Source organism: Scyliorhinus torazame, chromosome 22, assembly GCF_047496885.1.
Source record: "Scyliorhinus torazame isolate Kashiwa2021f chromosome 22, sScyTor2.1, whole genome shotgun sequence".
NCBI classification, from domain to species: domain Eukaryota; kingdom Metazoa; phylum Chordata; class Chondrichthyes; order Carcharhiniformes; family Scyliorhinidae; genus Scyliorhinus; species Scyliorhinus torazame.
Window position 1 is genome coordinate 43,606,849 of NC_092728.1, and position 22,916 is coordinate 43,629,764.

At 49.4% G+C, this 22,916-nt stretch overlaps 1 protein-coding gene across 4 annotated transcripts in view; it reads right to left on the reverse strand.

Moving 5' to 3' along the window:
- LOC140399050 (uncharacterized) overlaps window positions 1–22,916 on the reverse strand; it is a 765,316-nt gene that overhangs the window by 18,434 nt on the left and 723,966 nt on the right. For 3 of the 4 annotated variants that reach the window (XM_072488134.1, XM_072488132.1, XM_072488133.1), the window contains exon 21: window positions 18,466–19,519. The exons of the other annotated variant lie outside the window; for it this stretch is intronic. In XM_072488134.1, coding sequence (XP_072344235.1) covers window positions 18,466–19,519 — 1,054 coding nt within the window. The remainder of the gene's footprint in view (window positions 1–18,465; window positions 19,520–22,916) is intronic. 4 annotated transcript variants of the gene reach the window in all.

Here is a 22,916-nt window from a genome sequence, read left to right on the forward strand (position 1 = left end):
CTTGCTAATCAGACCACCTATACCTTCGTCCAGATCATTTATGTATATCACAAAACAACAGTGGTCCGAGCACGGATCCCTGTGGAACACCACTAGTCACCTTTCTCCATTTTGAGACACTCCCTTCCACCACTACTCTGTCTCCCGTTGCCCAGCCAGTTCTTTATCCATTTAGCTAGTATACACTGAACTCCATACGACTTCACTTTGTCCATCAACCTGCCATGGGAAACTTTATCAAACGCCTTACTGAAGTCCATGTATATGACATCTACAGCCCTTCCCCTCATCAATTAACTTTGTCACTTCCTCAAAGAATTCTATTAGGTTTGTAAGACATGACCTTCCCTGCACAAAACCATGATGCCTATCACTGATATGTCTATTTTCTTCCAAATGTGAATAGATCCTATCCCTCAGTATCTTCTCCAACAGTTTGTCTACCACTGACGTCAAGGTCACAGGTCTATAATTCCCTGGATTATCCCTGCTACCCTTCTTAAACAAAGGGACAACATTAGCAATTCTCCAGTCCTCCGGGACCTCACCCGAGCTCAAGGATGCTGCAAAGATATCTGTTCAGACCCCAGATATTTCGTCCCTCGCTTCCCTCAGTAACCTGGGATAGATCCCATCCGGACCTGGGGACTTGTCCACCTTAATGCCTTTTAGAATACCCAAAACGTCCCCCTTCCTTATGCCGGCTTGACCTAGAGTATGCGCGGGAGCGTTAGCGGCCGCTGACGGCATACCCGCGCATGCGCATTGGAGGGAGTCTCTTCCGCCTCCGCCATGGTGGAGACCGTGGCGAAGGCGGAAGGAAAAGAGTGCCCCCACGACACAGGCCTGCCCGCGGATCGGTGGGCCCCGATCGTGGGCTAGGCCACCGTGGGGGCACCCCCCAGGGCCAGATCGCCCCCAGGACCCCGGGGCCCGCCCGCGCCGCCTTGTCCCGCCTGTAAGGTCGGTGGTTTAATCTACGCCGGCAGGACAGGCATTTTAGCGGCGAGACTTCGGCCCATCCGGGCTGGAGAATCGTGTGGGGGGGCCCGCCAACCGGCGCGATTCCCGCCCCCGCCGAATATCCGGTGCCGGAGGCTTCGGCAACCGGAATCCCGCCCCCAGCGATTCTCCGACCCAGCGGGGGGTCGGAGAATCTCGCTCCAGGTTCTCATCCCCCTGCCACATTAATTTAAAACATCCCCAACAGTGTTAGCAAAAGAACCCCCTAGGACATTGGTTCCAGTCCTGCCCAGGTGTAGACCATCCGATTTGTAATGGTCCCACCGCCCCCAGAACCAGTTCCAATGTCCCAAAAATCTGAACCCCTCCCTCCTGCACCATCTCTCAAGCCACGTATTCATTCTGACTATTCTTGAATTTCTACTCTGTCTCGTGGCACTGGTAGCATTCCTGAGATTACTACCTTTGAGGTCCTACTTTTTAACTTATCTCCTAACTCCCTAAATTCTGATTGTAGGACCTCATCCCGTTTTTTACCTATATCGTTGGTGCCTATATGCACCACGACAACTGGCTGTTCACCCTCCCCCTTCAGTATGTCCTGCAGCCAATCTGAGACATCCCTGACCCGTGCCACCGGGAGGCAACATACCATTCGGAAGTCTCGTTTTCGACCACAGAAACGCCTGTCTACTCCCCTTACGATTGAATCCCCTATGACTATAGCCCTGCCAGTCTTTTTCCCGCCCTTCTGTGCAGCAGAGCCAGCCACCGTGCCATGAGCCTGGCTACTACTGCCTTCCCCTGGTGAGTCATCTCCCCCAACAGTATCAAAAACGGTGTACCTGTTTTGGAGGGAGATGACCGCAGGGGACACCTGTACTGCCTTCCTGCTCTTTCTCTGCCTTTTGGTCACCCATTCCCTGTCTCCCTTATCAATCCTAATTTGCGGAGTGACCAACTCACTGAACGTGCTATCCACGGCCTCCTCAGTATCGCGGATGTTCCAAAGTGAGTCCATTCGCAGCTCCAGAGCCATCATGCGGTCTAACAGGAGCTGCAGCTGGACACACTTCCTGCACATGAAGGAGTCAGGGGCATCGGCCGCATCCCTGAACTCCCACATTGAGCAAGAGGAGCATAACACGGGTCTGGGATCTCCTGTCATGTTTACACTCCTAACAGTAAGTTTTTAAAAAAACAATTACTCCCCTTCTCAGCAAGCACTCACTCAGCAACCACTGCGCCCCACACGATAACACCTCAGGGAAAAGAAAAACTACTTACCATTCACAGCCAATCACTTACCTGCAGGTTGTGACGTCACGGTTCAACTTCTTTCTACTTCTACCTGCCCTCGAGTCTCCCTCTTGATCTTTACTCGGCTGTGATCCTTACAGTGATTGTCTTTTTTTTTGGTTAGAGGAGGAGGTAGGGAGGGAAACACTGAAGATGAGTTTGGGGTTTAATTGTCACTTGACAACAGCTCCTCCACAAACCATCTTTTGCAGTGATCGCAATGCACGGATGCAAATCTTCCCCGCAACAGCCAATCAGCATCTCCACTTTACTGCTCTCTGCTGGATGCTTGCCTTGACTTGAACATCTAGGGTGTCTTGCTCAGGTACTCTTTCTGGATGCAGTGACCGCAATGCACGGATGCAAATCTTCCCCGCAACAGCCAATCAGCATCTCCACTTTACTGCTCTCTGCTGGATGCTTGCCTTGACTTGAACATCTAGGGTGTCTTGCTCAGGTACTCTTTCTGGATGCAGTGACCGCAATGCACGGATGTACATTTTCCCTGCAATGGCCAATCAGCAGCTCCGCTCTACTGCCCTCTGCTGGAAGGGAATAGAAGAGAAGGGAAAGGGCTACTCACTCCCTCGCTTCCCCTCAGTATCCATTGCACCAGGTTCCCGTTTTTGTCGAGGAGCACTAAATGATGCCCACGTGACTGTCCGCTAGGGAGTCAGGTAATTCCTAGCAGCCCATTACATTTGACTTCAATCTTGTTAATGAGATTGAAATGAATACAAATTAGGCTTGTGGTAAACCACTGTTGCACCTATATTAGGTGATGTAAGGTAGGACCTGTACTACAGGTTCGCCGGTAGTCCCTGCCTGCTGGCTCCGCCCAGTAGACAGAGTATAAATATGCGTATCCTCCATTCAGCAACCATTTCGCCAGCTGCTGTGGGAGGCCACACATCTTAGAGCAATAAAGCCTCAGTTGTATCCAACTCTAGTCTTTGTTCAATTGATCGTGCATCAATTTATTGCTCTAAGATTTTCTAAAAGATGGACCTCCGTATCAAGCCAGATTTCCTGCAGCTGGATCCGCAATCAAGCGACACCAAAAAGGACTTTAATCACTGGCTAGCCTGCTTCGACGCCTATATCAACTCAGCGGCCACCCCTGTTCCGGAGGCTCTGAAGATACAGATCCTGTACTCAAGGTTGGGCTCCAACGTGTTTCCGCTGATCCAAGATGCCCCGAACTACGCAGACGCCATGGCGCTTCTCAAAGAAAACTACGCACAGAAGACGAACACTCTCTTCGCCAGGCACGTGCTTGCCACTCGCTCTCAACTCCCTGGTGAGTCCATAGAAGATTTCTGGCGGGCCCTAATCCCACTCGTCCGGGACTGTGACTGTCAGGCTGTTACGGCCACCGAACATTGCAACCTCCTTATGTGGGACGCGTTTGTTACGGGGATTGGGTCGGACCTCATACGCCAAAGACTGTTAGAAGGGCCAGGCTCGATCTAGCTGAGACAAAGAAGCTATGACGGTCGCCTCGCACAACAGTCAGGCCTACCCCCCCAGCCCTCCTACGCATCGTGGAGCCCACAGACGGCCGCCCCAGCGGGGGCCTTACCCAGCCAGTACGCCTGCGCCACGCGCCAACCCGCGCACTGCGGGGGTCCCCGATGTTACTTCTGCGGCCAGCAGAAACACCCTCGCCAAGGCTGCCCGGCCCGGGCGGCCCTTTAGAACATAGAACATAGAACGATACAGCGCAGTACAGGCCCTTCGGCCCACGATGTTGCACCGAAACAAAAGCCATCTAACCTACACTATGCCATTATCATCCATATGTTTATCCAATAAACTTTTAAATGCCCTCAATGTTGGCGAGTTCACTACTGTAGCAGGTAGGGCATTCCACGGCCTCACTACTCTTTGCGTAAAGAACCTACCTCTGACCCCTGTCCTATATCTATTACCCCTCAGTTTAAAGCTATGTCCCCTCGTGCCAGCCATTTCCATCCGCGGGAGAAGGCTCTCACTGTCCACCCTATCCAACCCCCTGATCATTTTGTATGCCTCTATTAAGTCTCCTCTTAACCTTCTTCTCTCCAACGAAAACAACCTCAAGTCCATCAGCCTTTCCTCATAAGATTTTCCCTCCATACCAGGCAACATCCTGGTAAATCTCCTCTGCACCCGCTCCAAAGCCTCCACGTCCTTCCTATAATGCGGTGACCAGAACTGTACGCAATGCTCCAAATGCGGCCGTACCAGAGTTCTGTACAGCTGCAACATGACCTCCTGACTCCGGAACTCAATCACTCTACCAATAAAGGCCAACACTCCATAGGCCTTCTTCACAACCCTATCAACCTGGGTGGCAACTTTCAGGGATCTATGTACATGGACACCTAGATCCCTCTGCTCATCCACACTTCCAAGAACTTTACCATTAGCCAAATATTCCGCATTCCTGTTATTCCTTCCAAAGTGAATCACCTCACACTTCTCTACATTAAACTCCATTTGCCACCTCTCAGCCCAGCTCTGCAGCTTATCTATATCCCTCTGTAACCAGCTACATCCTTCCACACTATCGACAACACCACCGACTTTAGTATCGTCTGCAAATTTACTCACCCACCCTTCTGCGCCTTCCTCTAGGTCATTGATAAAAATGACAAACAGCAACGGCCCCAGAACAGATCCTTGTGGTACTCCACTTGTAACTGAACTCCATTCTGAACATTTCCCATCAACCACCACCCTCTGTCTTCTTTCAGCTAGCCAATTTCTGATCCACATCTCTAAATCACCCTCAATCCCCAGCCTCCGTATTTTCTGCAATAGCCTACCGTGGGGAACCTTATCAAACGCTTTGCTGAAATCCATATACACCACATCAACTGCTCTACCCTCGTCTACCTGTTCAGTCACCTTCTCAAAGAACTCGATAAGGTTTGTGAGGCATGACCTACCCTTCACAAAGCCATGCTGACTATCCCTGATCATATTATTCCTATCTAGATGATTATAAATCTTGTCTCTTATAATCCCCTCCAAGACTTTACCCACTACAGACGTGAGGCTCACCGGTCTATAGTTGCCGGGGTTGTCTCTGCTCCCCTTTTTGAACAAAGGGACCACATTTGCTATCCTCCAGTCCTCTGGCACTATTCCTGTAGCCAATGATGACATAAAAATCAAAGCCAAAGGTCCAGCAATCTCTTCCCTGGCCTCCCAGAGAATCCTAGGATAAATCCCATCAGGACCCGGGGACTTATCTATTTTCAGCCTGTCCAGAATTGCCAACACCTCTTCCCTACATACCTAGCCTGGGTCTCAGCATTCTCCTCCACAACATTATCTTTTTCCTGAGTGAATACTGACGAAAAATATTCATTTAGTATCTCGCCTATCTCTTCAGACTCCACACACAACTTCCCATCCCTGTCCTTGACTGGTCCTACTCTTTCCCTAGTCATTCGCTTATTCCTGACATACCGAAAGAAAGCTTTTGGGTTTTCCTTGATCCTACCTGCCAAATACTTCTCATGTCCCCTCCTTGCTCGTCTTAGCTCTCTCTTTAGATCCTTCCTCGCTACCTTGTAACTATCCATCGCCCCAACTGAAACTTCACACCTCATCTTCACATAGGCCTCCTTCTTCCTCTTAACAAGAGATTCCACTTCTTTGGTAAACCACGGTTCCCTCGCTCGACGCCTTCCTCCCTGCCTGACCAGTACATACTTATCAAGAACACGCAGTAGCTGATCCTTGAACAAGCTCCACTTATCCAGTGTGCCCAACACTTGCAGCCTACTTCTCCACCTTATCCCCCCCAAGTCACGTCTAATGGCATCATAATTGCCCTTCCCCCAGCTATAACTCTTGCCCTGCGGCGTATACTTATCCCTTTCCATCATTAACGTAAACGTCACCGAATTGTGGTCACTGTCCCCAAAGTGCTCTCCTACCTCCAAATCCAACACCTGGCCTGGTTCATTACCCAAAACCAAATCCAACGTGGCCTCGCCTCTTGTTGGCCTGTCAACATATTGTGTCAGGAAACCCTCCTGCACACACTGTACAAAACACGACCCATCTAATGTACTCGAACTATATCTCTTCCAGTCAATATTTGGAAAGTTAAAGTCTCCCATAATAACTACCCTGTTACTTTCGCTCTTATCCAGGATCATCCTCGCCATCCTTTCCTCTACATCCCTAGAACTATTTGGAGGCCTATAGAAGACTCCCAACAGTGTGACCTCTCCTTTCATGTTTCTAACCTCAGCCCATACTACCTCGGAAGATGAGTCCCCATCTAGCATCCTCTCCGCCACCGTAATACTGCTCTTGACTAGCAGCGCCACACCTCCCCCTCTTTTGCCTCCTTCTCTGAGCTTACTAAAACACCTAAACCCCGGAACCTGCAACATCCATTCCTGTCCCTGCTCTATCCATGTCTCCGAAATGGCCACAACATCGAAGTCCCAGGTACCAACCCATGCTGCCAGTTCCCCTACCTTATTTCGTATACTCCTGGCATTGAAGTAGACACACTTCAAACCACCTACCTGAACACTGGCCCCCTCCTGCGAAGTCAAATCTGTGCTCCTGACCTCTATACTCTCATTCTCCCTTACCCTAAAACTACAATCCAGGTTCCCATGCCCCTGCTGCATTAGTTTAAACCCCCCTAAAGAGCACTAACAAATCTCCCCTCCAGGAATCTCCCCCCCTTTGCAAGGCTTGCGGCAAAAAGGGGCACTTCGCCGTGGTGTGCCAGGCCCGCGCAGTCGCCGCTATCACCCCCACTCCCTAGTCTACACACAATAGGCGCCGCCACCTTCATCTCCCCGGACCACGTGCGGCCAGTAGGCGCCGCTTTCTTCCCCCCTCAGTCCACGTGCAGCCCATGGGTGCCGGCATCTTGTCCAACCCACGCAACGTGCAGCCCATGGGCGCCGCCATTTTGTCCCCCGCAGGATTTTCATGCGCCGCCCAGCCCTATCCCTTAACCCCACCTAACCTCCACATCATTGGACTGTGGGAGGAAACCGGAGCACCCGGAGAAAACCCACGCACACACGGGGAGAATGTGCAAACTCCACTCAGACAATCACCCAAGGCCGGAATCGAACCCAGGTCCCTTGCGCTGTGAGGCAGCGGTGCTAACGACTGTGTCACCGTGTCACCCATCATAATGGGACAGCATGGTGGGTCAAAATTGGGAATTTGAAAGTGTGCTTGTAAATGGGAAGAGATTCCTCCAGGGGTGGGCAAAGAAAGAAGTGGGCTTCAGGGGGAGGGCGGGAATATATGGGCAGAGGACGATACAAAGAGATGATCAGAGATAGCCTTATCTGTGATTGACATGATGGGAGTAGCAAGACCACTTGAGATGACAAAGCCAAGGAACTGGCCTTGAAATTGGTTTGGGTGTTGATGTGGAAAGAGTGATGAACAGAGGAGAGAAGGGCATTTAATTTGGAGGAGAGAGGGCACGATAAGCGAGGCCTGGATTTGCATTTTTCTCAACTTACTCTCATGCCCCTCATAAACCAATAGTGTCTATGAGACCTACCTCCATCATACTTGTACCAAACTGCTGTTCACCCACCTTCTTGTCCTGGTCCCCATGTTAGTTATATTGTTAAAGGTTCTCTATCCTCCATTATGGTTCCCATTCCCATCAAATCTCCAGTCATCACCCTCTCTTCAAAAAACTACACTCAGCCCAATCCTTCTTTGTTCACCAAAGCCCTTGAATGCGCTGTCACCGTCTAAATATATGCCTATCCTTCCTTGAGCTCCTTGCTTATACCCCTTAAATCAGGTTTGTAGCCTTGCCACAGTCCTGAATGGGCTGTGACTGTGTGGTAAACTATCCCCCGAATCTACTTTAACTTTGCAACCTTTGACACACAGAACCCTCCTCCCAATCATCCAGCTGTTTGGAGTTTGGTAGGACAGACCGCTCACCTGATTTCATTATTATCTGTCTGTTCATAGCCAGTGAATTGCCAACAATGATTTCTCTTTCTGCACCCACATGTTTACCTCTAGAATCTAACTTTGGTCCTCTTCTATTTCTCATCTGTATGCTGCACTCAGCAGAATTGGTTCTTCACGGACATTGTTGACACCCAGCTCTACTTTACCTGCACCGCTCGGGACTTTGTCACACTGTTTGTCTGATGTTCCTTCGTGCATGGCCAGACATTTCCTCCAACTAAATATTGGGAAGCAATTGGAAAGCCATTTCCTTTGGTTCTGCCCCATCGACAAAACTCCATATCCTGGTCTCCATCCCTCGCCCTGGTAACTTGTCTGTACTGCAACCAGACAGTCTCCGGCCTTCGTGGTGTATTTGACCTCAAGGTGAGTTTCCGACCTATTGGACAGAATTTTACGTTGCCCTGCGGGAGGGGGCAGCGGAGGGCACAGTGCGATTTCTCGGACAGCGTTCCCACCAGCCTCCTGCTTACCCCGACCTCTCCACGATTTTATACTTGGATGGTTGAGGCCTAAGCTGGCCTGCGCTTGCCCCAATTGAGACCCTTAAGCGCCCAATTATCACCAATTAAGGGCCATTTCTCGCTCAGCTTCAATTTTCAGGTTGGTGGAAGGAGTTTGGGTCAGGAAGATATCGAGAAAATTAACGGCATTCAGACCTCAAGCAGGGAGGGGTGATGGAAGATGGGGGGTGGAGGGGGCGTTGAGGGTTGGTGCTGTTTCCATCAGCAGCCTCGTTGGGTCCATCTCCCTTCCCCACTCTAGAATGTTTGGCCCCTGCAGATCCCCCCCCCCTCGCCTCGCATCCTCCCCACCAACACTCCAGCACTCCTTTGCCCATCCCCTAGGCCTCATCTCCCCTCCCTGTCCTGAGACTCCTCCCGCAAAACATACTTGGTCCTGGAATCCTGGGCCTTAGGCTCCAGGGGGTGCCTGCAGTCCCAGTCCTGTCCACTGCTGCTCCTGGCACTGAAGCCAATCTGTTTGGCTGGCAGATCCCCGAGGCAGGATTGCCCCTCCCTCCAGCTAATTAACGCTCGTTGGAGTGTGAAATGGCAGTATCGACGGGGATATGTTTCCCGTTGATTCTTTGACAGGAGGGGAAACCCCAGCATCCTTAAAATCCAGACCCATGTCTGTGCCATCACTTCCACCTCTGTAACATCACCATCTCTGTCCTGGTCTCAACTAATCTGTTGCTGAAAGCCTCGCTCTTGCTTTTTTCCAATGCAGTCCTGCTTAGCCTCCCACATCCCTCCCTCCATAAATTTGAGCTCCTTCAAAACTTTGCAGCCTGTGTCCTAACTGGTACTAAATTCTGTTTAGCCGCCAAGTTCACTGAGCAACAGAGATGTCTGATCTGGCAACACCTCGCTGTTGTAACCCTCATCCTCCATAGTCTCAGCTCTCCCAAACTCTGTGACCTGATCCAGACCTGGGCTCTTGAATATCACAGGTTTTAAAACTCAACAATCGACAGCCATGTTTTCAGCTGCCTCATATCATGGAATCATAGAATCCTGACAGTGCAGAAGGAGGCCATTCGGCCCATCGAGTCTGCACTGACCCTCTGAAAGACCACTCTACTTCGTCCCACTCCCCCATCCTCTTCCCGTAACCCTGTAACCCCACCGAACCTGCACATTTTTAGACACTAAAGAGCAATTTCTAGCATGGCCCATCCACCTAACCTGCACATCTTTGGACTGTGGGAGGAAACCCATGCAGACACAGAGAGAACGTGCAAACTCCACACAGACAGTCATCCATGGCCGGAATTGAACCCGGGTCCCTAGTGCTGTGAGGCAGCAGTGCTAACCACTGTGCCGTGGTGCTGGCCATCCTGGGCGGGATTACCTGTTCTCCGAGCTGCTTGCTTCTTGCGACATCCTTTGGCGGCTGGATTATCTATTCCCACCTATTGTCAATGGGATTTCCCAACGAAGCCACTCCATGCCGCCGGGAAACTGCCAGGAAACCGGCGGGTTGGCGTGCTTTGCCAGCGGGAAAAGAGAATCCCAATCGGCAGAGAATTCCTGCCTTTAAATCTGGAAATCCCTTCCTAAAATTTCCTGCCCCTCCACCTCTCCCTCCTGTTTTAAGATCTTCCTTAAAAACTATATTTTTTACCAGAGTTTCAATTATCTGTCCTAACATCAGTGGCTCATTGCTTAGTTATTTTTTGCTCACACTCCATGGGGAATTGTACCACAGGAATGTTTGGGACAGAATATCACATGTGTGATGTAATGGGAGATTGGATCCGCTAGGTGTTGCTGTAATGAGAGGGAAATACATAGTCGCATAGTCATTGCAACACAGATACTGGCCATTCAGCCCATCAGGGCTATACTGGTGTTTATGCCCCATACAATCCTCTTCCTATCTTCTTCGTCTCTATCGGCCATTTTGTTTTCTTCCTCATGTTTAAAGGAATCTATGCCAATTGTCTCAACAAATCCAAGTAGTAGCAGGTTCTACATTCTAAGCATTCGCTGAGTAAAGACATTTTGGCCTCATTCTTTATTGGATTAATTATTGCCTGTTAAATTTATATCTAGTTTTGTATTCCCCCAAAAGGGGGGCGGTGCCTTGGAAAATCCCAAAATTCCCAAATACCACCTGCTGCAATACCCTTATCTACTCTCTCAGTTACTCATTGAATAATGCAGAAGGGTTGGCCATGCATGATCTTCCTTTGGGAATCTGCACTGACTAGCCGATACTATCATTTGTTTATCAGATGTTTTTCGATGACATTTTTAAGTAAAGGCGCCATCACCTTTCCTGCCACCAGCATAAAATTAACTGGCCCATTGGTTCCCATGGGCTTGTTCCATCTCCTTTTTAAAACTGAGGAATAACATTAGCCACCCACTGGTCCTCTGGCATAATACCCTTCCCTATCTGCTGGACCTCTGCTATCTCATCATTTGCTTTTTTTGATATTCCTGATTGTAGTCCATTTGGAGCAGGGAATTTAACTTTCCAGTTTTACCTAGCTTAGCAACCACCTATCACCCCCCCCCCCCCCCCCCCACCTCACCTCCCTCAACCCACCTCCTCTGTCCTTGATTTTTAAAGATCTTTTTCCAAATGTCCACCATGTTTAGTCTCCCTGGTAAATAATGAGGCAAAGTAATGATTTTACATTTTTGCCATTTCACTCTCACTACCTGTCAGTTTATCTTGTACAATCCTTAGTTCCTCCTATCTATTCCTACCTTGATTTCCCTTGTCTTAATTTTGAGTCTGTAGAATATTATTATTTTTTGTATTCTTTGATCATTTCATTTCAAAGTTCTTCTTTTCTTTACTATCTTTTGACTTCTTTCTGATCTCCATGTCATCTTTACTGCCCAGGTTGTTTATGTATATTTTTTCCGTTAGTTACAGTTCAGTCCAGATCACTTAATCAACCCATGCTGTGTCATTACTTTATTTCTTGTCTTTTAGTGAATGCATTTTTCCTGAAGTGTGTTGATCATTCTTCCACATGTTCCCCGCTGCTGCTCCATCGATTTGTTTGTCAATATTTTTCCCAATTTTCCTTCCTCCCCCCCCATTTCATCCTCATCCCTTTCAAAATTAGTCTTTTTCTTGGGTCTTTGTTTTAGCAAACATTATCTTAAACATTATTGGTCTGGATTTTGTGGGAGGACTATCCACATTCAAGGGTTGGCACGGTGGCACAGTGGTTAGCACTGCTGTCTCACAGCTCCAGGGAGCCAGGTTCAATTCCGGCCTTGGGTGACTGTCTGTGTGGAGTTGGCACTTTCTCCCCATGTCTGCGTGGGTTTTCTCCGGGAAACGCCGGTTTCCTCCCACAGTCCAGATATGCGCAGGTTGCCATAAAATACACATCAGTATATGATGGTGCAGAGACACACATTGACTGACACACTGCAAGACCAATCAACACACACAACACAGCAGTCAATCACCAGTTAGGGCACGGTCACTATAAAGACAGAGGGCACTAGTTTTCCCGCTCATTCGGGATGCAGCCTCTGAGACAGACAGAGCCCGCAGTCAGTAGCACAAACATCCACCATGTGCTAGCAGTATCGGCTGGTCAGGTTAGGCATAGGTCTTCAGTCAATCTAACATAGTGTCGACCCACAGTGCAAGTATGTTTAACAGCTCTTAGTTAAATAAAATAGAGTTGTACTATTACAAGTGTTGGTAGCCTGTCTATGTTACTGCTAAGGTAAACGCAGTCGCCACAGATCCAGAGTACCCAACACATCATGGTACCAGTATGTGATGTTAGAGTTTAATAGACCTACCTTCAAGTGATCTGCCTTCGACCAGCAATCAGCCATCCGGTAGTATGGACAGCATCCGCCCTCCCCCACCGCTCTGCATCACCGGCAACCTCGGTGCGAACTGGAAACTCTTTAAACAACGATTCCAGCTATACCTCAAAGCGACAGACCTGGAAGCTGCCTCAGACGCCAGGAAGGTTGCTCTCTTCCTTTCCACGACCAGGGACCACGCCATCCATATCTCAAACTCTCTCACCTTCACTGAAGGTGAAGACAAGTCCAAGTTCAAGACAGTCCTGCTCAAATTCGGCAGTCACTGTGACATTGAGTTAAATGAAATTTTTGAGCGCTATGTCTTTCAACAGCGTCTGCAGGGTAAGGATGAACCTTTTCAATCTTTCTTCACCCACCTTCGCATCCTCGCGCAGTCCTGTAATTACGGCTCCACCTCCGACTCGGTGATCCGTGACCAGATTATTTTCGGTGTGCAATCGGACTCCCTACGCCAGCAGCTCCTCAAGGTTAAGCAGCTCACTCTTGCAAAAGACATAGAGATCTGCGTTCTGCATGAACACGCCACTAACCAATACTCGCACATTCAAGCAGCTGAAACGGCGCGGCAAGGTCCCCACGAGGCAGAGCGGGTGCAAGCCATTAAACAACTCCAGGGCCTAAGCCTGGATGAGGGCGGCCATTTTGCGCACTTTTCGCGGGCTCCCGCGCATGCGCGCACTGATCGAGGGGACGGCGAGGCCGAAGACCGCACTGCGCAGGCGCGCACTACCTACGACCGCACTGCGCATGCGCGGTGGCGTACCGAAAGTTCTGACGTCACGACGTGCGGCAACTGTGGCTCTGCCCACTTAAAGCGGTAATGTCCTGCAAAATCCTGGCTGAAGCACCTGGACACCGGCGCTTCAGCCAACCTCATTACGCGGTCTGACCTCGAAAGCCTCCGTGTCAAGCCTACCATCCTGCCATCCGCCTGCCAGCTTCTGGACTATAATGGTAATGCCATTGCTGCCAGTGGCTCTTGCCAGCTTGAAGTGTCACACCGGTCAGTAAAGGCTAACCTGCCATTCGAAATAGTGGGATCCACTCAAGCCTCCCTGCTTGGTGCTCAGGCGTGCAAACTTCTAAACCTTGCCCAAAGGGTTCACTCCCTGTCACCCGCTGACGCTTCCACATCTCAGGACGCTGACTTTCGGACACAGCTGAATGCCATCATCACCCGATACCACGGTGTATTCGAGGGCATGGGCACACTCCCATACACTTATAAAATCTTGTTAAAACCAAATGCCACGCCTGTGGTGCACGCACCTCGCATGGTACCAGCACCCCTCAAGGACCGCCTCAAGCAGCAGCTGCAGGACCTCCAGGACCAGGGCGTAATTTTGAAAGTTACAGAACCGACTGACTGGGTCAGCTCTATGGTGTGCGTGTAAAAACCATCCGGCGAATTACGCATATGTATTGATCCCAAGGACCTCAACCGCAATATTATGAGAGAACACTATCCCATTCCAAAGCGCGAAGAACTCACCTGCGAGATGGCTCGGGCCAAATTTTTCACCAAGCTAGACGCATCCAAGGGGTTCTGGCAGATCCAACTCGACGCATCCAGTCGGAAGCTCTGCACCTTTAACACCCCATTTGGCTGGTATTGCTACAACCGGATGCCGTTTGGCATCATCTCTGCATCGGAAGTGTTCCACAGAATAACGGAGCAGGTGATGGAAGGTATCGAAGGGGTTCGCGTATATATGGACGACATCACTGTCTGGTCTACCACCCGCAGGAGCACATTGATCGCCTCCAACGCATCTTCCGACGAATCCATGAGCATGGCCTCCGCCTCAACAGGGCCAAATGCTCCTTTGGTCAAACAGAACTTAAAATTCCTCGGAGACCACATTTCACAGTTTGGCGTGCAGCCGGATGCTGACAAGGTATCTGCCATTAAGGCCATGAAGACACCGGAGGACAAGAAGGCGGTTCTCCGCTTCCTGGGCATGGTCAATTTCCTGGGGAAATTCATCCCTAACCTCGCCTCCCACACCACGGCTCTCAGGAACCTGGTTAAGAAGACGACCGAGTTCCAATGGCTCCCCACCCACGAACAAGAATGGCAGGAACTCAGGGCGAAGCTGACCAAGGCCCCGGTGTTGGCATTTTCTGATCTGGCCAAAGAAACAAAGATCTTCACGGATGCCAGTCAGTCCAGCATTGGAGCAGTGCTCCTTCAACGTGACAACGCCTCCTCATGGGCTCCTGTCGCATACGCGTCCTGTGCAATGATGCCCACCGAACAGCGCTATGCGCAAATTGAAAAAGAGTGCCTGGGCCTTCTCACCGGAGTCGTCAAATTCCATGACTATGTCTATGGACTCCCAAAGTTCACAGTCGAGACAGACCACAGGCCACTGGTTAATATCATTCAAAAGGACCTTAACGACATGACGCCGCGCCTGCAGCGCATTCTCCTTAAACTCAGGCAGTACGGCTTCGAACTCGTCTACACCCCGGGTAAGGAGTTCATCGTCACCACACCCTGCGACCCAGTGGGCTTCGTGTGCCAAATTGATGCTCAGGTGGCATTCGCCACATCCAATCTGCCCGCCACGGACGAACGACTCATCCATATTCGTCGTGAGAGGGCGAACGATCCCCTGCTCCAACGTGTCATGCGCCACCTGACAGACGGGTGGCTCAAGGGCCAATGCCCTCAATTCTATAACATTAAAGATGACCTGGTGGTGGTAGATGGAATTCTACTAAAGCTGGACAGGATCGTCATTCTGCACAGCATGCGGAACCTCGTTCTTGAGCAGCTCCATGAGGGCCACCTGGCAGTGGGGAAATGCCGCCGAAGGGCCCGTGAGGCAGTGGACCGGCCTGGAATAAACGAGGACATTGCCAACACCGTTCTTAACTGCCCAACATGCCAGCGTTTCCAGCCTGCTCAGCCAAGGGGGACCAAAGTAGGCATCGACCTGTTCCACACACTTGGCCGGGACTACGTCCTCATAGTGGACTATTTCTCAAATACCCGGAGGTAGTTAGGCTACACGACCTCACCTCAGCTGTGGTCATTCGGAAACCTTCGCTCACCATGGCATCCCGCTCACGGTGATGTCCGACAATGGCCCGTGTTTTGCCAGTCAGGAGTGGTCCAATTTTGCCAAATGATACAACTTCACACATGTCACGTCCAGTCCCCATTACCCCCAATCCAATGGCAAAGCTGAAAAGGGGGTGCACATTGTCAAACGACTCCTGTGCAAGGCGGCCGATGCAGGATCCGATTTTTACCTCGCCCTGCTTGCTTACAGGTCAGCTCCAATGTCCACCGGCCTGTCACAAGCACAATTGTTGATGAATCGCACGCTGCGGACGACGGTGCCGGCCATTCATGTCCCGGACTTGGACAACCTTCCGGTCCTTCGTCGAATGCAGTTGTCTCGGGCCCAACACAAATCGGCGTACGACGCCCGTGCCACGGATCTCCCTGCTCTGGCTCCTGATGACGAGGTCCGTGTCCAGCTTCCCAATGGTGGTTGGTCCGCCACCGCTGTGGTGCCCAGACAAGTGGCCCCCCCCAGGTCATTTTTGGTTCGTCTACAAGACGGCTCTCTTCTTCGTCGAAATAGGCAGGCACTACGACTCATTCCTTGCTCGCCACCAGATCATCATGTCCTGTCTCGCCATCACGACGAACCCGTCACGGACTTCGCAGATCTCCCTTTCGCTCTGCCACCCTCTGAGTCTGGCACAGTCCCGCCCATTCCAGAACAGGTGGCTCCTGACCCACCCTTGAGGTGGTCAACCAGAATTTGGCGCCCACCTCAGAGACTGAATTTATGAACTGCCTGAATTCATGGACTCTTTGAACTCATGAACTGATTGTTTTGTTACCCTGTTTGATTAACTCACTGGTTTGTACATACTGTTGTTCTAGTTATATTTTGTGTTACATACTGTCCATCTGCACTAGACACCTTCCAATGTAAATATCTTAGAGTTTCTGTACATAGTCCTGTAAATATGCTCGCATGTGCCACACATAGTTAGGAACATTCGCATACTACATTATTTATTGCCACAAACACATATTTTTTTTAGAAAAGGGGGGATGTCATAATATACACATCAGTATATGATGGTGCAGAGACACACACTGACTGACACACTGCAAGACCAATCAACACACACAACACAGCAGCCAATCACCAGTTAAGGCGCGGTCACTATAAAGACAGAGGGCACTAGTTTTCCCGCTCATTCGGGATGCAGCCTCTGAGACAGACAGAGCCCGCAGTCAGTAGCACAAACATCCACCATGTGCTAGCAGTCTAGGCTGGTCAGGTTAGGCACAGTTCTTCAGTCAATCTAACATAGTGTTGACCCACAGTGCAAGTATGTTTAACAGCTCTTAGTTAAATAAAATAGAGTTGTACTATTACAAGTGTTGGTAGCCTGTCTATGTTACTGCTAAGGTAGACGCAGTCTCCACAGATCCAGAGTACCCAAAACTTCACAGGGTAGGTGAATTAGCCATGCTAAATTGCCCCTTAGCTCACCCCACCCGATTAAAATAAGCATGAAAAGACTCAGTCCCCATGGCACCTCCTCCTAGGGACACATGCCATTCCTCCTCACCCGCAAGGACACAGGATCCCGCCCAGGGAATCTTCCACCCTGAGCCTCCCCATCGAAAGCCCCTCCCCCCCAGCAGTGCCCAGGCGCTGCTCCCTGGGGGCAATGCCTGAGCATCACCATCTCCCTCCTAGGGGTTGTCTGTGTGCCCCAAGAGGGGACCATTCGCCAGTTCCCTATTAGTCCAGATCTGTTGTAAACCCTGCTAATGGGACATCACATTGTGGGGGGTAGCACAGCAGGAACACCCACTAATGAGATGTAAATGTATTGCACTAGGGTACTAATCTTTCATTGTGGGAACTCCAATCCGGGGGGAAGGGACAATCTGAGAGGGAAATCCCGCAGCATAAAAGCCAGTTGGGGACTCCCACTGGATTCACGCCACACCCCGGCCGCCATTCCTGACTGCCAAAAAAGGGCGCGGAGAATACTTTTAAATCATTTCCCGCACTGTAAAAACCCTCAAAAACATACCAGATTGGTAAAGGAATGTAACTGGGTTTTAACGATGTATTATGCTCATCATTATTGCTGAACAGCCTCACGAAGCATGAAAACGTTTGAATTTGCGGAACATCAAATTTCTCAATCATGATGAAAACAAATCCACATGTTTTAAATTTCTTTAAGTTGCTTCAGTTTCTACCTTAATCCCATGGGCATGATGTCCCAATCGTTTATTTCACTCTCTAAAAGTTACCTAAAAGTGAAGGACAATCAGTGCATTTTACTAGCTGGTTTACTGCCTGTGAGAATATTTCAACGTGAATTCGCTGCTTACCCTGCTTAATGGCATCACTGTTGTTGGATGCCTGGAGATCCCCTTGACTTAGCGGCAGCTTCAAACTGATATCGAGAATGGGAAATCTACGCCACAGAGATTAGATCTTTATGGGGTAGCTGCCCTTGGTGTCAGTGGCGAACGCCGATCAGTCACCACTGACCTCAAAGTCCAGACCATTATGTTGTGATCGTTGTTGCCTAGATGCTTCCCTACACTTCTCTTATCTGCTCTGGCTACCTTCCTATATTACTAGCTCCAGCTGGGACTTCTCTCTTGTCGGACTTCATACATATTGGGTAAGAAAGGAATCCTGTACACACTGTGAACACTCAATTCCCTTTTCCTCTTTCACTCTCTCTCTTGCCAGTTTATTTTGGGGTCGTTGAAGTTTCCCTTGATATTTATTCTAGGTCTCATGATGATTATTCTGTTAATGTCTATGGACCCTGTTTCTGTTGTTATTGGAGAGTGGATTCTGCCCAGTGTTTGTCTCTCTGGTGTGCCGATCTTTACCTGGCGTCTCAGCACAAGCAATGGCTTCAGGCTGTTCAGCTGGATTCTTGACTTTCCAGGTGGGTGTGCTGTTGTCTCACAGTCTGCTACTGTTTCCTGAGTGTCCTGTTCGGTTTGCTTACTGCTCGTCCCTGAGGCTTCCTGCAGATCGTGGTTGGTTCTTTTGTTTCTTGCTTCTGTGATTTCCAGGGGACCCCGTCTATTTTTCTTATTTCTTGGCGTTGTGGTTTTCTGAGGGCCTTGACTATTTTTCTTATCTCTCACGGTGTCTGCTGAATCTTCCTGAGGGCCCTGCATATTTGGCTTATCTCTCATGTTGCCTTCTGAACTTTCCTGAGGAACGTGTTTAGTTTTCTCATCTTTCATGGAATCTAACAAATTTTCCTGCGGTTCCTGGCATGTTTCCTTATCTCTCGTAGTGTCTGTTGAAACTTCCGGAGGTCCCTGTTTGTTTTTCTTGTCTCTCCCAGTATCTGCCAAACTTTCCGGGGAACCCTGTTTAGTTTTCTTGTCTCTCCTGGTACCTACCGAACCTTCCGGAGGACCCTGTTTGTTTGTTTTGTCTCTCCCAGTATCTGACAAACTTTCCGGGGAACTCTGTTTGGTTTTCCTGACTCTCCTGGTATCTACCAAACCTTCCGGAGGACCCAGTTTGGTTTTCTTGTCTCTCTTGGTCCCTGCTGAAGTGTCCTGAGGATCCTGCCTAGATTTATCCTCCTGCTGTACCGAGGTTTCCTGAGGGCCGTGTCTGGATCGTTTTTTTCTCGATGCTGAGACTTCCTGAGGATCCAGTCTGCATTCCTCTACTCCTGGTGTTGACTGTTCCTGAAGACCCTGTCCAGATTGTTCCTCTCGCTGTACCAAAGGTTCCTGAAGATCCTGTCTGGGTTGTTCCTCCCCCTGCGCCCTGGTTTTCTGAGATTCCTGTCGAGATTGCTGGTCTCTCACACTGTCTGAGGCGTTTTGCAGAAGGTCCAGTTTAGGGAGTGTAACTCTCTGTAATGGCTCTGGGCGCAGAGCTAAGAACAGGTTGAGACTCCCCAGCAGCAGTGACCTGTGGAATAGATCAAATTCCATAGTTGGACTGGATAGTTGGATGTTCCTTACTGTGCGTGTATCGGGGGCACTGCTTGAAGGCTCTGGCTACCAGACTAGGACTGCCAGGCCTCTAATAATAATCTTTATTAGTAGGCTTACATTAACACTGCAATTAAGTAACTATGAAAATCCCCTAGTCGCCACACTCTTGCACCTGTTCGGATACACTGAGGGAGAATTCAGAATGTCCAATTCACCTAACAAGCAAGTCTTTCGGGACTTGTGGGAGGAAACTGGAGCACCCGGAGGAAACCCACTCAGACATGAGAGAATGCACAGTGACCCAAGCCGGGAATCGAACCTGGGTCCCTGGCGTTGTGAAGCAACAGCGCTAATCAGTGTGCTACCGTGCCGCCCTCGATACCTAAACCTTAATGACAATCAGCAAAGGCCTGTCACTGGTGCTGTAATGAGTGGACAATAACAGGGTCACTCCCATCATGTAATACTAAACTGGCAGCTTGAATGGCAACAGGATATGGTTGAACCTATCTGGTGTGTGTTCAGGCCCCATCTAAAGTTCATTAAATTTTTGGCACTGAACCTTAGGAAGGCCGATTGGCTTTGGCAATGCAGATTCACCAGAATGATATCAGGGCAGAAAGAGGTCAATTATGATGTTGGGTTACATAGAGTAGGCTTGTGTTCCCTTGAGTATAGAAGATTAAAGGGTAAAATAAGATGGTTGACACATTTTAAAGGGTAGATGCAGCGAAGCCATTTTGTGGGAGTTTAGAATTAGAGCTATTGTTCAGGAGTGATGTTGGGAAGCATTTTCTCACTTAAAGGTTCGTCAAAATTTAAATATACCTCCTGTGAAGCTGTTGAGTCTGGGGGTAAATTGAAAACTTCAAATCTGAGATTAATTATTGTGTTTTGATTTGTTAGGCAAGCGATTTAAGAGTTTTAGAACCAAGGGGGGTAGATGGCATCAAGATATAGATCAGCCAAGGTGTAATAGAATAGAGAAAGCATCTCAAAGGGTTTATGGTCTACTTCACTTCTGTTCCTATCTTCTCATCTTTGGTTTGTTACGTGGCTGTTCCACCTCCTTGGCACACCATCTGGGTTACCTCATGTCCCGAATATTGGCACAGAGGCAGTCGCTTCAATGGACAAAGTGATGAGGGGGTTTGGTCATTATGGCTTTACTGTGTCAATGAACAATACAATCCCATGATTCCAAAGCTGCCCTTGGCCATTCGTGGGTTGTACATTCACCAGTAGTGACTAGATTGAACCTGGTCTGATTGTACTGGATTGCACAGGTTGTTCAGCCCCTCGAGCCTATCCCAGCATTCAGTTACATCAAGGATGATCATCCACCTCAGATCCATTTACCTACCTTTAATACATGTCTCTTGCTTCCCCAGCCTAACAGAAATCTCTAAATTACAACCAACTGGCAGCCAGACCTTTTGTGGGGACACCGTGACGCAGTGGTTAGCACTGCTGCCTCACAGTGCCAGGTAACCAGGTTTGATTCCGGCCTTGGCTGACTGTGTGGAGTTTGGATGTTCTCCCCATGTCTGCGTTGGTTTCCCCAGGTGCTCTGATTCCCTACCACAGTCCAAAGGTGTGCAGGGTAGATGAATTGGTCATAATCAATGCACGGGGTTACGGGGATTGGGTGGGAGAGTGGGCCTAGGTAGGGTACTCTTTCGGAGGGTCGGTGCCGACTTGATGGGCTGAATGGTCTCCTTCTGTACTGTAGGGATTCTATGGAGTCTATATCAAATGGATTGAATTGTCTGTAAAGATAGTTGCAGATTTTCACTACCCTTTGTGTGAAATATTGATTTCTGTCAACAGCACTAAACATCTTTAATTCTAAGATCATAGAATAATGTCACAGAATTAAAAAATCCCGACAGTGCAGAAGGAGGCATTCGGCCCATCAAGTCTGCACTGACCCTTCGAAAGTCTACCCAAGTCCACTCACCAGTCTACCCCGCCCTGTCCCCACAACCTAACCACATCCCTGGACACTAAGGGGCACTTTTCATGGCCAACCCACCTAACCTGCACATCTTTTGACTGTGAGGAAACCGGAGCACCCAGAGGAAACCCACGCACACACAGGGAGAACATACAAACTCCACACAGACCCAAACCCAGAATTAAGCCTGGGTCCCTGGCTCTGTGTGCCACCGTGGTGCCCGTGAAGGATTAGTCCTTCTTATTCTGGACATGTTCACCAGAGGAAATAATTCCTCTCTTTCTACCCTATCAATGCCTTTAACCATTTTAAACCCTTACTCAGATTTGGTCCTAACTCTCAAGGGAATATAAACCAATGCAATATGTCCTCATTATTTAATCCAAAGACCCTGGTATTGTTCTGCAGCCTGTCCAAGGTCATAACATTCCTGAGATTCAATTCCATTTCTTTATTTCCACTTTCTTTAGTGGATACCTTGACTAACTGTAACTTCCCCATCATTGTCCCAGCCAAGATTCAGTGTTGAGCAGGAATTAAACCTGGGGCCTTGTTTGCCCCACAAGGCTGACAGTGCCCCATCAAGCCCGTTATTGGGTTAATGACACTTTCTTGTCATTTGAGTAGAGATGGTGGTCCTGTAGGTCCAAGGCTGGAGGAGGTGGAAGACACCTTGATGTACATGCCCCCACTGGCCCTGTCAAGGTGCATGGGGTCAAGAACCAGGACCAAGCAGACAGGGGGTAGTGTTAGTACCCAGTCATTGAATCATAGAATTTAAAGTGCAGAAGGAGGCCATTCGGCCCATCGAGTCTGCACCCTGCCCAAGCCGCACCCCCCCCCCCCCCCCCTCCCAACCTATCCCCGTAACCCAGTAACCCTGCCCAACCTTTTTGGACACTAAGGACAATTTAGCATGGCCAATCCACCTAACAGGGTTAAGGAAAATCCCAAAGCCTTTTATTCATACATAAGGAGCAAGAGGGTAACTATAGAAAAGGTTGGCCCACTCAAGGACAAAGGAGGAAAGTTATGCGTGGAGTCAGAGAAAATGGGTGAGATTCTGAACGAGTACTTTGCATCCGGTATTCATCGAGGAGAGGGACATGACGGATGTTGAGTCAGGGATAGATGTTTGATTACTCTAGGTCAAGTCGGCATAAGGAGGGAGGATGTGTTGGGTATTCTAAAAGGCATTAAGGTGGACAAGTCCCCAGGTCGGGATAGGATCTATCCCAGGCTACTGAGGGAAGGGAGAGAGGAAATAGCTGGGGCCTTAACAGATATCTTTGCAGCATCCTTGAACACGGGTGAGGTACCGGAGGACTGGCGAATTGCTAATGTTGTCCCCTTGTTTAAGAAGGGTAGCAGGGATAATTCAGATAATTATAGACCGGTGAGCCTGACATCAGTG